The sequence below is a fragment of the Rhinoraja longicauda genome, chromosome 29 (genome assembly GCF_053455715.1).
Source record: "Rhinoraja longicauda isolate Sanriku21f chromosome 29, sRhiLon1.1, whole genome shotgun sequence".
NCBI classification, from domain to species: Eukaryota; Metazoa; Chordata; class Chondrichthyes; order Rajiformes; family Arhynchobatidae; genus Rhinoraja; species Rhinoraja longicauda.
Window position 1 is genome coordinate 20,171,943 of NC_135981.1, and position 13,727 is coordinate 20,185,669.

General features: G+C 44.1%; 1 protein-coding gene across 2 annotated transcripts in view; it reads right to left on the reverse strand.

Moving 5' to 3' along the window:
• Positions 1-9,843: 9,843 nt before the first annotated feature.
• itga3b (integrin, alpha 3b) overlaps positions 9,844-13,727 on the reverse strand; it is a 155,785-nt gene continuing 151,901 nt past the window's right edge. The window contains exon 25 of one of the 2 annotated variants that reach the window (XM_078424333.1): positions 9,844-12,775. In XM_078424333.1, coding sequence (XP_078280459.1) covers positions 12,617-12,775 — 159 coding nt within the window. In that variant the 3' untranslated portion in view covers positions 9,844-12,616. The remainder of the gene's footprint in view (positions 12,776-13,727) is intronic. The other variant, XM_078424334.1, reaches the window with a different exon arrangement.

A 13,727-nucleotide genomic window follows, 5' to 3' on the forward strand; every position in this document is an offset into this window, starting at 1 on the left:
GTCCCCATCTTTTAGGCTGACCTTTACTGCCCGTGTCCCGGGCAAAACTATATTACAAGTATGTACATTTTCATGTCAGACATATACACCTACACCTTGTCCCAGGCCGATGCCTCCGCCATCCTCCTACTGGTGTCAGCTTTAATGTAGGACATGAAAACAACACAACAGCAAAACGATACATTTTTTTACATTCCTTCACGATCACTCTTGATACAAATTCGAAGAGGACAATACAAAAACACAGTTTATACAAATTCGAAGAGGACAATATAAAAACACAGTTTACTCGGTGCGGAGGGGCCCGTCCTTCAAGCAGCTTGCGGCTGGGTCCTGCTCGCCCACCCGCACGTCAGCGATACCTCGAACCCCACATACACATATAAATCCCCTCATCCGGTTCCCACCATTTGTCCCAACACACACTCAACTGTTCATTAGTCCCAGAAAAGTCCTGTGAGTGTCGTTGATAAGTCTCTCCCACTCAACAGTGGAGTTGGCCATTGTCCGGCTCGTTTTCCTCAGCCATCACCGCCTGCTCGCGGGGTACTTCCCCATGCATACCAGGCAGATCCTTTTGCCAACGGTGGCGCTGATCTTTTGGACGATGATCTTGACTCTCGGGCACAATAACGAAGTGTCCCGATAAGCAAAGCCTGAGGCGCTGGAATACTCTGAAGAGTTCGATCCCAGCCACCCCGGCCACCGGCCTTCATGGAAGTGAACTGCGGTCTCCTCCGCTTCTCTCCTTCCAGTCCCATCGGTCGCGATGGGAGCCATGTCCCCGGAGCAGCCGTAAATGATGATGTCCTTGGTGCGGCCCCGATAGGCCCACCCACATCCGATCGCCGTGGCAACGATCCACCATACGAGTGCCTCCTTCCACTCCAGAAAACAGATAAAGAAATATGGTATAGCCAGCCTCTTGGGGAGCGCTTGGCTTTGTTAACGCCTCTGCGGGCGGGTCTCTTGACCCCCAGCCTGCACCCCACACCCACACATCCTGGACGCATCAACTTTATTTACACCTATCCCCACAAACTTATCTAAAATACTTATCCTTATCTAATTACCTAATCCTTATCTATATTACCTAAACCTTATCTATCTAAAATATAATACAGCGCCGCCTTCCCAGGGCGGCTCAGCTAATCCCTGTCAGGGCTGCAGCGGGTCGTCTCCTGCGGCTGCACCACGCTGTCTCCCACCTTTGATCCTCCGCAGCCTGTCGCTGCCTGTCGGGGGCTAGGCCTCCTCTGAAACGTTAGCTCCCTCCTCCTCACTTGGCTCCCGTACCTCGGGGCGTGATTGACCTCTGGCCAAAGCTTTCTTCGTTGGGGTTTCCTGCTGGACCTACGGAGAGTCACCTTAGGCACTGCCCCCTGGACAGCCTGGCTGAGGACCGGTTCCTGCCGTGCCACAGCTCGGGTACCCCCCGCAACTGCCGACCCTGGCCCCTCCTCATCCAGCTCTGCCCCCTTGGTGCTGGGTATACCCGCGGCATCCGGCCTCACCCTGCCTGTACCTACAGGTGGTGAGCCTCCGCCCGCTACCCCCGCCTTCCTGGTGCTTGAGTCGGGGACGTTACTGTCGTCCCCCTCCGACTCCTCTTCCTCCGTAATGGGATCCAGCCCCTGGTCGAGCTGATCAGGCTCTTCCTCATCTGAATCCCACCCAAAACGCGAGACCCTCCATTCCTGGAGAATGTCCTCCCCCCTCACGCAGGCAACCTTGCCTGTCTGCGTGACCTGCCTCAACCTTGGCTTTGAGTCCCCACTCACAGGGCTGGCCCCTGTGGTTGACCCCTGTGCTCCAGGCTTATAACTACCTACCCTACCACAATCGTGTTTGTAGGTCACAAACGCGTTCAGGTTGTTCCCCACACACTCTTGCAGTTCGGCCGGGACCTCCGCCACCATGCGCTCGAGGTCGTAACCCTCGGGCGACTTCATGGTGCACAGAGTCCCTTTCCCCTCTTTTCCCCTAATCCCCTTCCCACCCCCTGCTGTCCATTTCATCAGGATACACTCCCATGTGGTGCGGAGTGCTCCCAAATTAGCGGACAGAGGGATGGAACGCGCGCCAGCCTGTTCCTTCCTTGTGAACCCCGCCAGTGCGAAAGGGACCCCTGTGGACAGGGGAGAGTCAAAGGGTTCCTCTGTGTGGACCACGGTGCATGAAGCCCCCGTGTCCGACAGATAATTGCCCCTTTGCCTCTCCACTACCATCTCCACAAGCAGCCTCTTCCACGCATCGTAACGGAGAGGACACAGATAGGCAGGCTGCGTGGGCTGATGTCATTGGGGAATGTCCAGTGCCCCCCCCGCACCCGGGGAGCCGGTAGCGACTGCCACCTTCCCCTGTGCGGCCATGAGGGACCGCATCACCTCGATTATCGTTTCGATAATCTCGGGCTTAACTGGGACCTCGGCTCGCTGGGTGGTGCCAACCCTATCTTCCTTGATGTGGACCCTGCAATCCTTCCGCCAGTGCCCCACCTTACCGCACCTGAAACACTTGGACTGTGCGGTAGGGTTACCCTCCTGTCGCCACCACTTTTGGGCCGGTGCAGTAGCCTCCGCTACGTACACCTTCCCTTTTACGAGTCGGGTAGACGTGCTCCGGGTGTTCCTATACCCTACCGTGAGACGGTCCAAAACCGCCTCCTCTGTACTATTTGTGGGATCAAACCAGGCTTTCGCCTGCTCCCTGACGGCCGCCAGGCTGTTTGATACCAAACATCGGAGCCACTGGGCTCTCCCATTCCCGACCAGGACATCCCGCGCGGGGACGTGCGGGCAGCTACTCTGATACACTGTCCACAGTCGTGCCGCAAAAACCCTTGGGGGTTCTCCCTCCATCTGGAGGGTCTTCCCTAATCGGGCAAATGGACCCTCATCGCCCATCCCCAAGACTTCCAGGACCTCGTCCCGTAGGAGATCGTAGGTCCTGGTCCCTCTTTTGCTTTCATCTGAGAGGCATTGGAGGATCGAGCTGTCCAGGGAGAACAGCAACAATTTTGCCCGTTCTCCCTCGTCGCAACCGTTGATTGCGGCGGTTTGCTCGATCTCCCTGAAATGCAATGAAGGGTCCCCTGATTCGGACAATTTTGCAACATGCCCGATCATAGCTCTTAACTGCTGGGAGCTGTGGGGCACCACGATCTCGCTCTGAATGGGTCCGGCGTCCCCATTCAGCGCGGTGGGTCCCCGTCTGGTTTCCAGGACCGGGCACATGGGCGCCGGTGCCGAGTCCTCGACCGGGAGCTCCTCTCTCTCTCTCTCCCCTACACTACCCCTTTTCCAGGATGCCTCGTAGCTAGGGGGATCGCGGAGTCTGGGGGCTGAAGCCACCATGGTCTTTCTAGGGACCGGAACCTGGACCTTCGCACCCGCTAGTGACTGGCCCACGGGGGGGTTCATCAAACAGACCAGCCCGCTTGCTTTATTTAAAGCACCCCGCAGACCCTCTATCTCCTGCAGGCAGGCCCCGTGGTCGGCCTCTTCCGACCTGTCCTCCAAAACCATTTTATAGGCTGCCCTAACTCCCTTGAGGTTCTCTTCCTGGGTCTCCAGCTGGTGGCTCAGGGAAGCGCACTGCTCCCTGAGCTTGCCCTCACTGCGCATAGCCTCAGTAGCCTGACACTCCATCAGCTCTACCCTGGCTTCGTGGCGGTTGGTCACGACCCGGCGCTCCTTGTTTAAAGAGTCCAGAGCCTCGATCAATTGGTTCCCACCCGCAGCCTTCTCCTCTACCTCCTCCTGAAGGTCCCTGATCTGGGCTGCCTGTGCCACAACCACGCGGTCCAAAAGCTGGACCTGCTTCTTATAGCAGGTCAGCCAGACCGCCTTCTCTACCGATTTCTTGTGGGCTTTACTGGCCGTCCACCGGATCGCTGCATCCAGTGGGCGCTTGTTCTCTAACAAACCACACATCCATTGTTTGGTGATATTCACCTTGCTAAAAACATAGTCCACAATGCGCTCGTCCATTACATCCCCAGTTTTAAAATCTTTTTCTGGTCCACTATCATCCTGCTGCCAGTGTCCCTTCGTGGTCGCCATTATCTGTAAGGGGTTTCTGCGCCGAGCTTTCGCCCGACCTAAGGTCCCCGTGCCTTGCTCTGATCCCTTGACCAGGCCGCGCACACTGGTTCCCCGTGAATGGTTCGACCCACTCACCCCTTACGGTTCTAGACACTGGACTTAGATGCAGGAGCGTTTATAGTGCAGAAAAATTCCACCAGACCAGATTTGAAAACCAGGGTTTAAATGAAAAGGCTTTTATTTAGCGCTTGGGACTATTGTACATGAATACTTATACAGTTCTATTGGCGTATCTATAATACACATACCGAATACATGAATACCTTTTACTCCGAATTCTAAAACGCACAGTTCTACAAGACATATACACGACTGTAAGATGGGGTACGTACGACACATCGCAAAATTGACCAACACATATTCCTTTAACACACCCACGTTTATTCAAACCACCCTCCCCTCTACACTAAACTATGTCCAGGATATGTAAGATCGGTTTGTTCACAAAATGCTGGAGTAACTCAGCAGGTCAGGCAGCATCTCGGGAGAGAAGGAATGGGTGACCTTTCGGGTCGAGACCCTTCTTCAGACTGAAGAAGGGTCTCGACCCGAAACGTCACCCATTCCTTCTCTCCCGAGATGCTGCCTGACCTGCTGAGTTACTCCAGCATTTTGTGAATAAATCGATTTGTACCAGCATCTGCAGTTATTTTCTTATATGTAAGATCGGGGTACATGCTCACCATGGGGCTATTACTGGGGTTACTTGCTGTTCGGTTTTCAGTATTTCTTCTCGAGTTGCGTGCCCGTTCCTCTCTCTTGCATCCGTTCTTCTTGCCTGTCTTTTCTTCCTCCTGCATCCGTTTGACTTCCTTCTTGCGTGAGTTGCAGGTTTCTTCTTTCTTCCTTAAAACCCAAAGGTCGTGGCCAGTTATACTATTCTGACCCGTCCTATCTCCCGCCAGATCTTGGGATCTCTTTGTTCAAAAAGATATGTATGAGTTCTCTCTCTGATCTGCGCTTATGTCCGGGGGTACCGGGGATGGCCAGACGGTGTTAATTGGTATTTCGTTGCGAGGTGATGGGTTTAACTGGTTTCCCATCATCTACCAGGTAGTTTTCTATGGGCTATTGTGCCCCCTTAACGAGATTAACTGTGTAGGTCGGCTTGGGGCATTGTGAGTATGCTGATGTCAGCGCCCCAGTGTCTGGACTTCGACCTGGTTTCGCAGGTTTCTGCATGGCCAATACCCATCCATTGTTCTGGCCGTGGCTTTGCAGAAACCTAGAGACTGGGCTGTAAGGTTTTTACTTTTGTGGCTGGTCACGAGGTCCTGCAGCCATCTTAGGACCCACAGATTGTGACATCCCTTGGTAAACTGACCGCAGCCTTTCTCCGCTATCAGCCCCAGTCTCCCGTTTAAAATGTCCAAACTGCAGCTCTTTGGTTTGGTGTTGCTTTCAGAATGAGGGAAAACTTCTCAAATCTTACAAAACTGATATCTAGTAGTTTTGCTGGGAAATTTGTTTTTCAACAGCTATTTTTCAGAATTTAAATAGCTTCCTAACCCACCATCTAATTTGGTTTACATGAACAACATGCTGTATGTAAGTATACTGCCTAACTAAAATAATCAGTATACAATACTTACCTGAAACTTTTGCATGTACCTAATAGCTGATTGACTTCCTAATGGCAGCTTTATTTGTCCCAAGAAAATGATGTGCAGGCAAATCAGTCCAAAAGATAAATTTAAACAATAAACTTAATTGAACATGGAGCTGCAGGGTAAAGTGATACGGTTATCATTATCTTAAGATTAAGTATTGCACTAATAGTAAAATTCTTGAAAACTTTGTACAGAATCTAAAGTACGTGCAACAATAGCTGAACTGAAACATCACACCCAATTCGAAGTTCAAGATTACAATGTGGGCATGGTGAGTTGAAGTTCAAAGTCTTTCCTCAATATATTCAAAATATTTTTTGCTGATGTGGTCACAAATTAAATTGGTTGGAAACAATGTATCAACATGCCAGGTTAAGTTCTGGGATGTGACTCCAGCAACCTGCCATTTTGGGTATTTTCATAATTATTGTAACTTTATTGTCACAAATGAGTTTATCTAAATAATATAGAAATGAATCCCTTGCAATCATAAGCTCCGTCACATCTGTGTACTTTAGGCAGGGCTCACTGAAACATTTGAAAACCATGTTAAATTCATGTAACCTTATTCATGCAGACAACCGTAAACATTTCCGGGTAATTCCACTGGGTGGAGCCGCGATGGCAGCCTTGCCAACAGTCTGTCTGTCGTTCCGTCTTTTTTTGTTATTTTTAGTGTGAGTTTAAAAGTATGTGTTAATGTTCTCTGGTTTGTTTTATGTGGGGGGTGGGCGGGGGGTGTCGGGGGAAACTTTTTTTTCAATCTCTTACCATGCCGGAGATGCGATTGTTTTCCGGATCGTACCTCCAGTCGCTCTGCGGCCTAACATCATGGAGCTGGCGGTCTTGCTGAGGACTGACTTTGAGCCCCACCGTGGGGCTGTGGACTTACCATCAGAGCCTGGGATCCCTTGGCTGGGATCGACGCTCCAACGCGTGAGGAGCTCGCAGTCACGGGTCGAGACCGATGTCGGGAGCTCCAAAGGACGTGGAAGGTTCAACTAGCCCCGACCCGGGTCAGATCGCTCGGCGCAGGGGAGCTGAGATCCCCCCCTCCAATGCAGGAGCTTGATCGCCCTGACGTGAGGGCCCAAACGCCACCGGCTACAGGAGTCAAGATCAACCCATCAACGGAAGGCTCGAGGCCCCCCGACCGCAGGAGAACAAAGAAGGGAAGAGATTGAACTTTTTTTCGCCTTCCATCAGTGAGGAATGTGGTGGATGTTCATGTTAAAATGTTTTTTGTGTGTTCTGTTGCTTTTTATTGGTATGACTGTATGGCAAATGAAATTCCTCATATGTTGCAAAACATTCTTGGCTAATAAAGTATGATTATGATATTATGGCATCATAATGATTTTAAAAATTGTTATTGTTAGCCGATAAAATTCCACCAAGGTAAAGTTACAGTAAAAATAAAGTCACCGTGAGAGAATCCCTTTTTTACATTTTACTTTTAAAATATTTCGATGATGTTCCAAAATTTGCATTTAATGAACTTTAAAATTTTTGATTATATAAACAAATACAAATTTTATATACAAATTAGTTCCCTAATCAGTGGAGCCAATTCTACTGTTGCAAAGTGTTCATTAATAGTTTTATTCAAAACTAAAGGTTACCCAACTCAAAGAGGAATAAAAAGGGGTTTTGATATAATTGTTAATCATTTTTCTATTTCAATAAATGCTGCCTGACCTGTTGAGTGTTTCCAGCATTTTCTGATTTTGTCTCAGATTTCCAGCATCTTTAGTTTAGTTTATACAGTGCGGAAACAGGTCCTTCGGCCCACCGGGTCTGTGCCAACCAGCGATCCCTGCATATAAACACTATCCTTCACCCACTAGGGACAATTTTTACATTTACCAAGCCAATTAACCTGCAAACCTGTACGTCTTTGGAGTGTGGGAGGAAACCAAAGATCTCGGAGAAAACCGACGCAGATCGCGGGGAGAATGTACAAACTCCGTAGGGACAGCACCCGTAGTCGGGAATGAACCCGGGTTAACGGCGCTGCATTTGCTATAAGGCAGCAACTCTACCTTGTTTCTTTAAAAAAAAACATATCTTCTATACTTTGTTCCTATTTAATGAGCTGCCATTTTGAGTGAATACTAAAAACACCGTAACAAAGTAATTTTGTAGTTTAATTTTCTTCTAGGTGTAATCCTTCCAAGTGTTAGCCAAAATCCAATGAAATTCACAAGATTGGGAGATAATCTTGCCTCCCCAGCAGAGGGATCTAGAAATGGGAGCATAGTTGCAGAATGAGGAACGGCCTACATAATATGGGGTGAGAGCGATTGTGAATGTTTCCCAGAAAGCTGAATCATTGAATAGATGTATTTTTGAACAGTCAGGGAGTCACGGATTATTGGATTGGCCTTAAAATACCTCAGATTGCTTCAAGACCAATTTCCCATCCAGCGCTGATTGTTTCTAATGGCCAGAGTCTGCTACCCTCTGTCCGTCTAGATAAATTCCAATTGCTTTTTGATTCTGGGAATCCTGAGTAAAGAATGGGATTTCTTCTTCTGAAGGGTCTCAACCCGAAACGTCACCCATTCCTTCTATCCAGAGATGCTACCTGTCACGCTGATTTACCCCAGCATTTTGTGTCTATCTTCAGTTTAAACCAGCTTCCGCAGTTCTTTCCTACACAATGGTCACAATCTTTTCCCCCGGTTAGGGAGTCTAAAAACTAGAGTGAATAGAGTTCAGGTGAAAGGAGAAAGATTTGATAGGGACCAGAGGATGACTTTTCACTCAGAGGATGGTGGGTTATATGAAACGAGCTGCCATAGGAAACTGTAGAGATGGGTATAATTACAATCTTTTAAAAAAAACATTAGATGGTTAATTCATTTATACACATTACAGTAAATGGTAAATGGATAGTACCATTCAGAGGGATATAGGCCAAACACAGGCAAATTCAACTGGTAAACATTTCAGTGGGCACGGACAAGTTGGGCCAATGGACTCTACCACATCATTCTTTCCAATTCTTCATGATGTTTTATCTACAGTTACTCTGTTAATCCTCTCCACAAATATAAACATCCAAGGCTCAGCTGGTTTCTGACATAACACCACCGAAAGGTTACTTGAGCATTGATAACTGGGTCAAGTTCATGTCGATATGTGGTCCAATGTATATTCACAAGTCACTGTGTACTTGTTAAGTTTCCCATAGTGTTAATTCATCCTGGTAGTCCATCCATTGAATGTGGTAGCCATGTTGATAAATCATGTCCTTTGCCTCCTCAAAGCTTTTCACTACTCCAGTTTAACAAGAGTCAATTAAAACAAAATAGAAATCCCATTTTATATTAAAAAAGGTTTAAAGGTATCACAAAAAGCTGGAGTAACTCAACAGGTCAGGCAGCATCTCAGGAGAGAAGGAATGGGTGACGTTTCAGGTTGAGACTCCTTCTTCAGACTGAGGTTTAAACATCACTTGTAGCTTCAAGAACACAGCAAAGCACATCTTTATTTTATTGCTTATTTGCAGCTACATATAATTGAATATATCCCAGAGCCTATTTGGTTAAATGTACAACTGTATTGTTTTTATTAACTTATTTTTTGAAGTACTAAGGCCTTTGGTATAACTTTCCCTCAAATTAATAAGCAAGTTGGAGCAAGATACACATGGATTATTTTTATTTAGTTTCTGCTTTTTTTTAAAGTATTTATTAATTGAAATACACGGTTGTATCAGTACTTCGTGACAGGTTGCTGATACGTGATCAAAGGTTAATAAATTCTACCAGTTTTGTTGAGCACTTTAGATAAGGCTTGGGGTTGCAACCATATTTCGGTCAATGATTAATGATGTAATGATCATCCCATGAGAAAGTATGCTGAATGGACACATTTTTCTATAAAATGGGAATAAAATTTAATGTGCTGTATCAAATTGGATTTTTCGGCTCCGACCTGAATCTCACCTGAATTTGCCATCTTGTTATCTTGGCAGTTCATCCACTGAATGTGGTAGTCTTTCATAAATTTTGATAAAAATATTTTTATTTCGATATTCCAGTAGCACAAATTATTAAAAAGACATTACCCATTTCAGTAATTTCAGAAACGGTAATAAACATTTTATACAGTATTAATACAATTTGATACAACAAAAACTACAGTAGCAAAACAGTATCCCCACATCCATACAATAGAATACGAAATATTTACAAATCTTACAGTACAAGAATTTCTTAGCTCTATGAAGTATTTATATATTTGTTAAATGTTCAGCAGTAAAGAATATTAAAACACAGTAGTAATCAACCAAATCTGCTTCGATCACCCTTTCAGACTACGCATTCTAGATCACATCAACTTGTTGCATAAAGCTTACGTGACATGTCTAGTCCTTTTACTAATTTCCTTAAATTTGCATTTCCTGATTTTGTCTGCCAGTGGAAGTAATTTTTTTTCATTTTTGTCTATCAAACTCCTCCATGATGTGTGAAGATCTCTATAAAATCTCTTTAACCTTCTCTGGTCAGTGGGGAAATAACACTGGCACGGTGGCACAGCGGTAGAGTTGCTGCCTTACAGTGAATGCAGCGCCGGAGACTCAGGTTCGATCCTGACTACGGGCACTGTCTGTACGGAGTTTGTACGTTCTCCCCGTGACCTGCGTGGGTTTTCACCGAGATCTTCGGTTTCCTCCCACACTCCAAAGACGTACAGGTATTGACTGGGTAAATGTAAAAATTGTCCCTAGTGTGTGTCGGATAGTGTTAATGTGCGGGGATCGCTGGGCGGCGCGGACTCGGTGGGCCGAAGGGCCTGTTTCCGCGCTGTATCTCTAAATATAAAATCTAAAAAAAATCTCTCCCAATTTCCGCACAGAACTGAAATGTCTCATATTTGGTACCATTCTGGTAATTTTTTTTAATGTCCTTTACAAAGTTTTGACATTTTTACTTAAAGACAGTATCCAGAATTGAACACAGCACTAAGCAAATGATATTCGATAATGTTTTATTCTGACTGAACCAAGCTATAGGTATTAACCAAGACAGATTCTAGTATGGTTGCAGATTGTCCAATATCACTTTGATCTAAGCAGGTAAGCTAAAATAGAAACAAAATCTTTCTTTTAGAGTCAAATCATTTGTATTTACTCTAAATTTCAATTACTCCAGGAACCAAATCACAAAATCTGTTTATTTTTTACACACAGTTAATGGTGCATATTATTGGAATAGCTCTATGCCCTTTAAAAAAAAAGAGATACTTACCTCTATTTATTAAAAAATATATAGTATGATTAACATTTACGTTAAGCATTTAGCTGTTCGTGTCAGCAACAGGGCACTTCATCTCTCATTTAAATTTAAATCTAAGGTTTTCAAGTTATATATTATTTTCTAAAAAAATATTACTGACTGCTCACTTCCTGCCTACACTTTCTCTATCACCAACTTGTACAGCTGTGTAAATACATATACACACTTACAACCATATCATTATTCGATTATTATCTGCCACATGTGATGTTATGTTATTCAGTTTACTATGGACAGTTCACCAGTATGGAGGGAGTGAAACAAATACGCATTTAGAATAGAAAATGTCCTTTCTTTTCAATTATTACTCGAGTTGATAACTGCTATTCTGATTGTCCCAAGTGAGCAAGAAAAAAAGGCATAGGTTTGATCTCTGGCATGAACTTTCATCTTGTCATATTAGATTTACCATTAAAAACAGAGTATTTTAATCATCAATTATGTGTAAATTTAGAAACTAAACTAGAGAGGATGAATACTTAGCTGACACCTTCTCTCCTCAAATTAATTTTTTTTCAAAGCAGCAATCAAGATGGTAAATAATGGATCAACAGATTCCAATTAGTACCTCAATCTGAAGTGATAAAAGATATCAAATTTACCCACCAATATCATGTTGGCATGAAAACACATTGGTATGTGTACCCTTAATATTATCACATGAATTGTAATTATTTTTAAAGTACCATATTTCAAAGATAGTAGAGAAACCAAAAGATTGACATGGCAATTACAGAAAACATATTGATAAACAATATTATGTATCAATGTCTTTGGGTGATACACTTTCTGCAATTGTTATTCAGTAGACACTGCACAAATGAAAAGGTCACATCAAATCTGCACATCTCTCATATCCTGAAAGCAATTCTAAACAACATGGAACAAATGAAATATATACAACACCGATAGCACAAACATAACCTAACCAAAATGCGATTGGTGTTGCTCCCATTTGTCTTGTAATCTGAATTCTTGTTCTTGGGAGAAGGAGGGAGCGATAAACGATTTTGTGACTGGCAGCAACCCTTCCACCCAGCTCTTCAACTAATTTTAAACCCACAAGCTATATTTCAAATGGACCCATCTTCCCTTTTAGCACAATAAATTAAACATTAACCCTTTTGTTCTCGAGTTTAAATTATTATAGAACAATATATTCAACACACAATGTTTCTCATGAAGTGGTGGCTACAACCCTGTTCCTTGCGTAACTTAATATCTTTACTCAAACCCTCAATCAATCTCCACCTCCCTCCCCAACTACAAGCCCACCCACCAGCTCCTTCCCCATGTATTTCAGTGCATTGGACTCTTAGTCTAATCTACTGGGAAAACAATGCTCAAACCTATCAAAAGCTCAAAGATGTGCTTCAAAAGGCATCGAGGATTCCAAGTTGTTCCCACTGTGCTTTACAAACTTTATCTCATGTTTTTTTCTTGAATTTGACTGAAACATAAGTTATCATAAATAGAACTAAGGTAATGTGAACAGAATATTTGCACACAGGTTGAGTTCCCTGTAATATTTGCTTGGAAAGTGTTTGGACAAGAGGGGGGGGGGGGGGCTTATAGGTTCAGAAGAAAGCACCCATTAGTATTTGTCCTTTTCTTTCCAGTTTGTTACCCATTGCTTCTTCTGGGTCTTCTTTGTAAAGCCTTCTGTGATAAAATAACGTTCTTCTTTGCGGATCTTCACAGCATGATACTTGGGCATACTCCTGTAGTATCTTGTCCTCTTGAAGAAGCCACACTGCTCAGGAAAGAAAAGATGAGGAAAGTTATTATGCACTTTTTAAAAGTGAACTTTTTTATTGATGTGGTGATTAAATACAAACATAATTTTCAGTATGTTTATTATCTCTGGATAACCAACATCATTGTCAGGAGGTTAAAAAGTAATGAACCCAGGCACCTTGACCTTTGGTGAAAATAGTGTCACAGAGCCCTCTAGTCCAGATTTAAGTCTCGGATTATGTGCTGATTTAACTGAGCTGAACTGGAAAGTCAGTAGGGATAATGTGTATTTTATGTATCCCATTGATTTGGTAAAATGTGCCAATCTGTTAATGGATGAGAGTAAAGAAGTATCGGTGTTATGGATATCAAAAAAAATAATTGGTAAAGGATGGATGAAAAGGGGGTTCTGTAGGCTATTGAAGAGAGAAATATTTAAAGTTGATTTGCAGGCATAAGAAATAAAACATTCTACATCGGGGTAGGGTTGAAGATCTAACCACGAATGTTGAGTGAAGGGGTATCCATTGTGATGTGGATTCTGAGCATAATAAGACATTAACTGTGTACTAAAGGTAGGGAAGAGATGTGATGGAAGAATTACTCAGAAAGAGGATAATTCTGAAACGATTATAGTGGAAAATAGAAATGCAAAGAAAAATGTACGAGTAGTCCTGGTTTTAATTGTTAAGCAGATCTAATAGTACTTAATGATATAGAACAGAAAATCTGATTCCTGGTTGTTCATTCACCCAGCAGCATTTCGGAAAAAGTAAAAGAAAATGAGACATTAGTAAACAGGCAACATACAATGATGAAATCTTTCCAAGAAAGCTGACTATAGTCAAAACAGGAAATCAGGAAATATGTAGATTAGCAAGAAATTACCTATCATCAAGATTGAAAAAAAAATGCAATTAGTGTATTGGGGAAGAGAATGAGAAAAAAACAGCCGTCTGTAAGAGAAA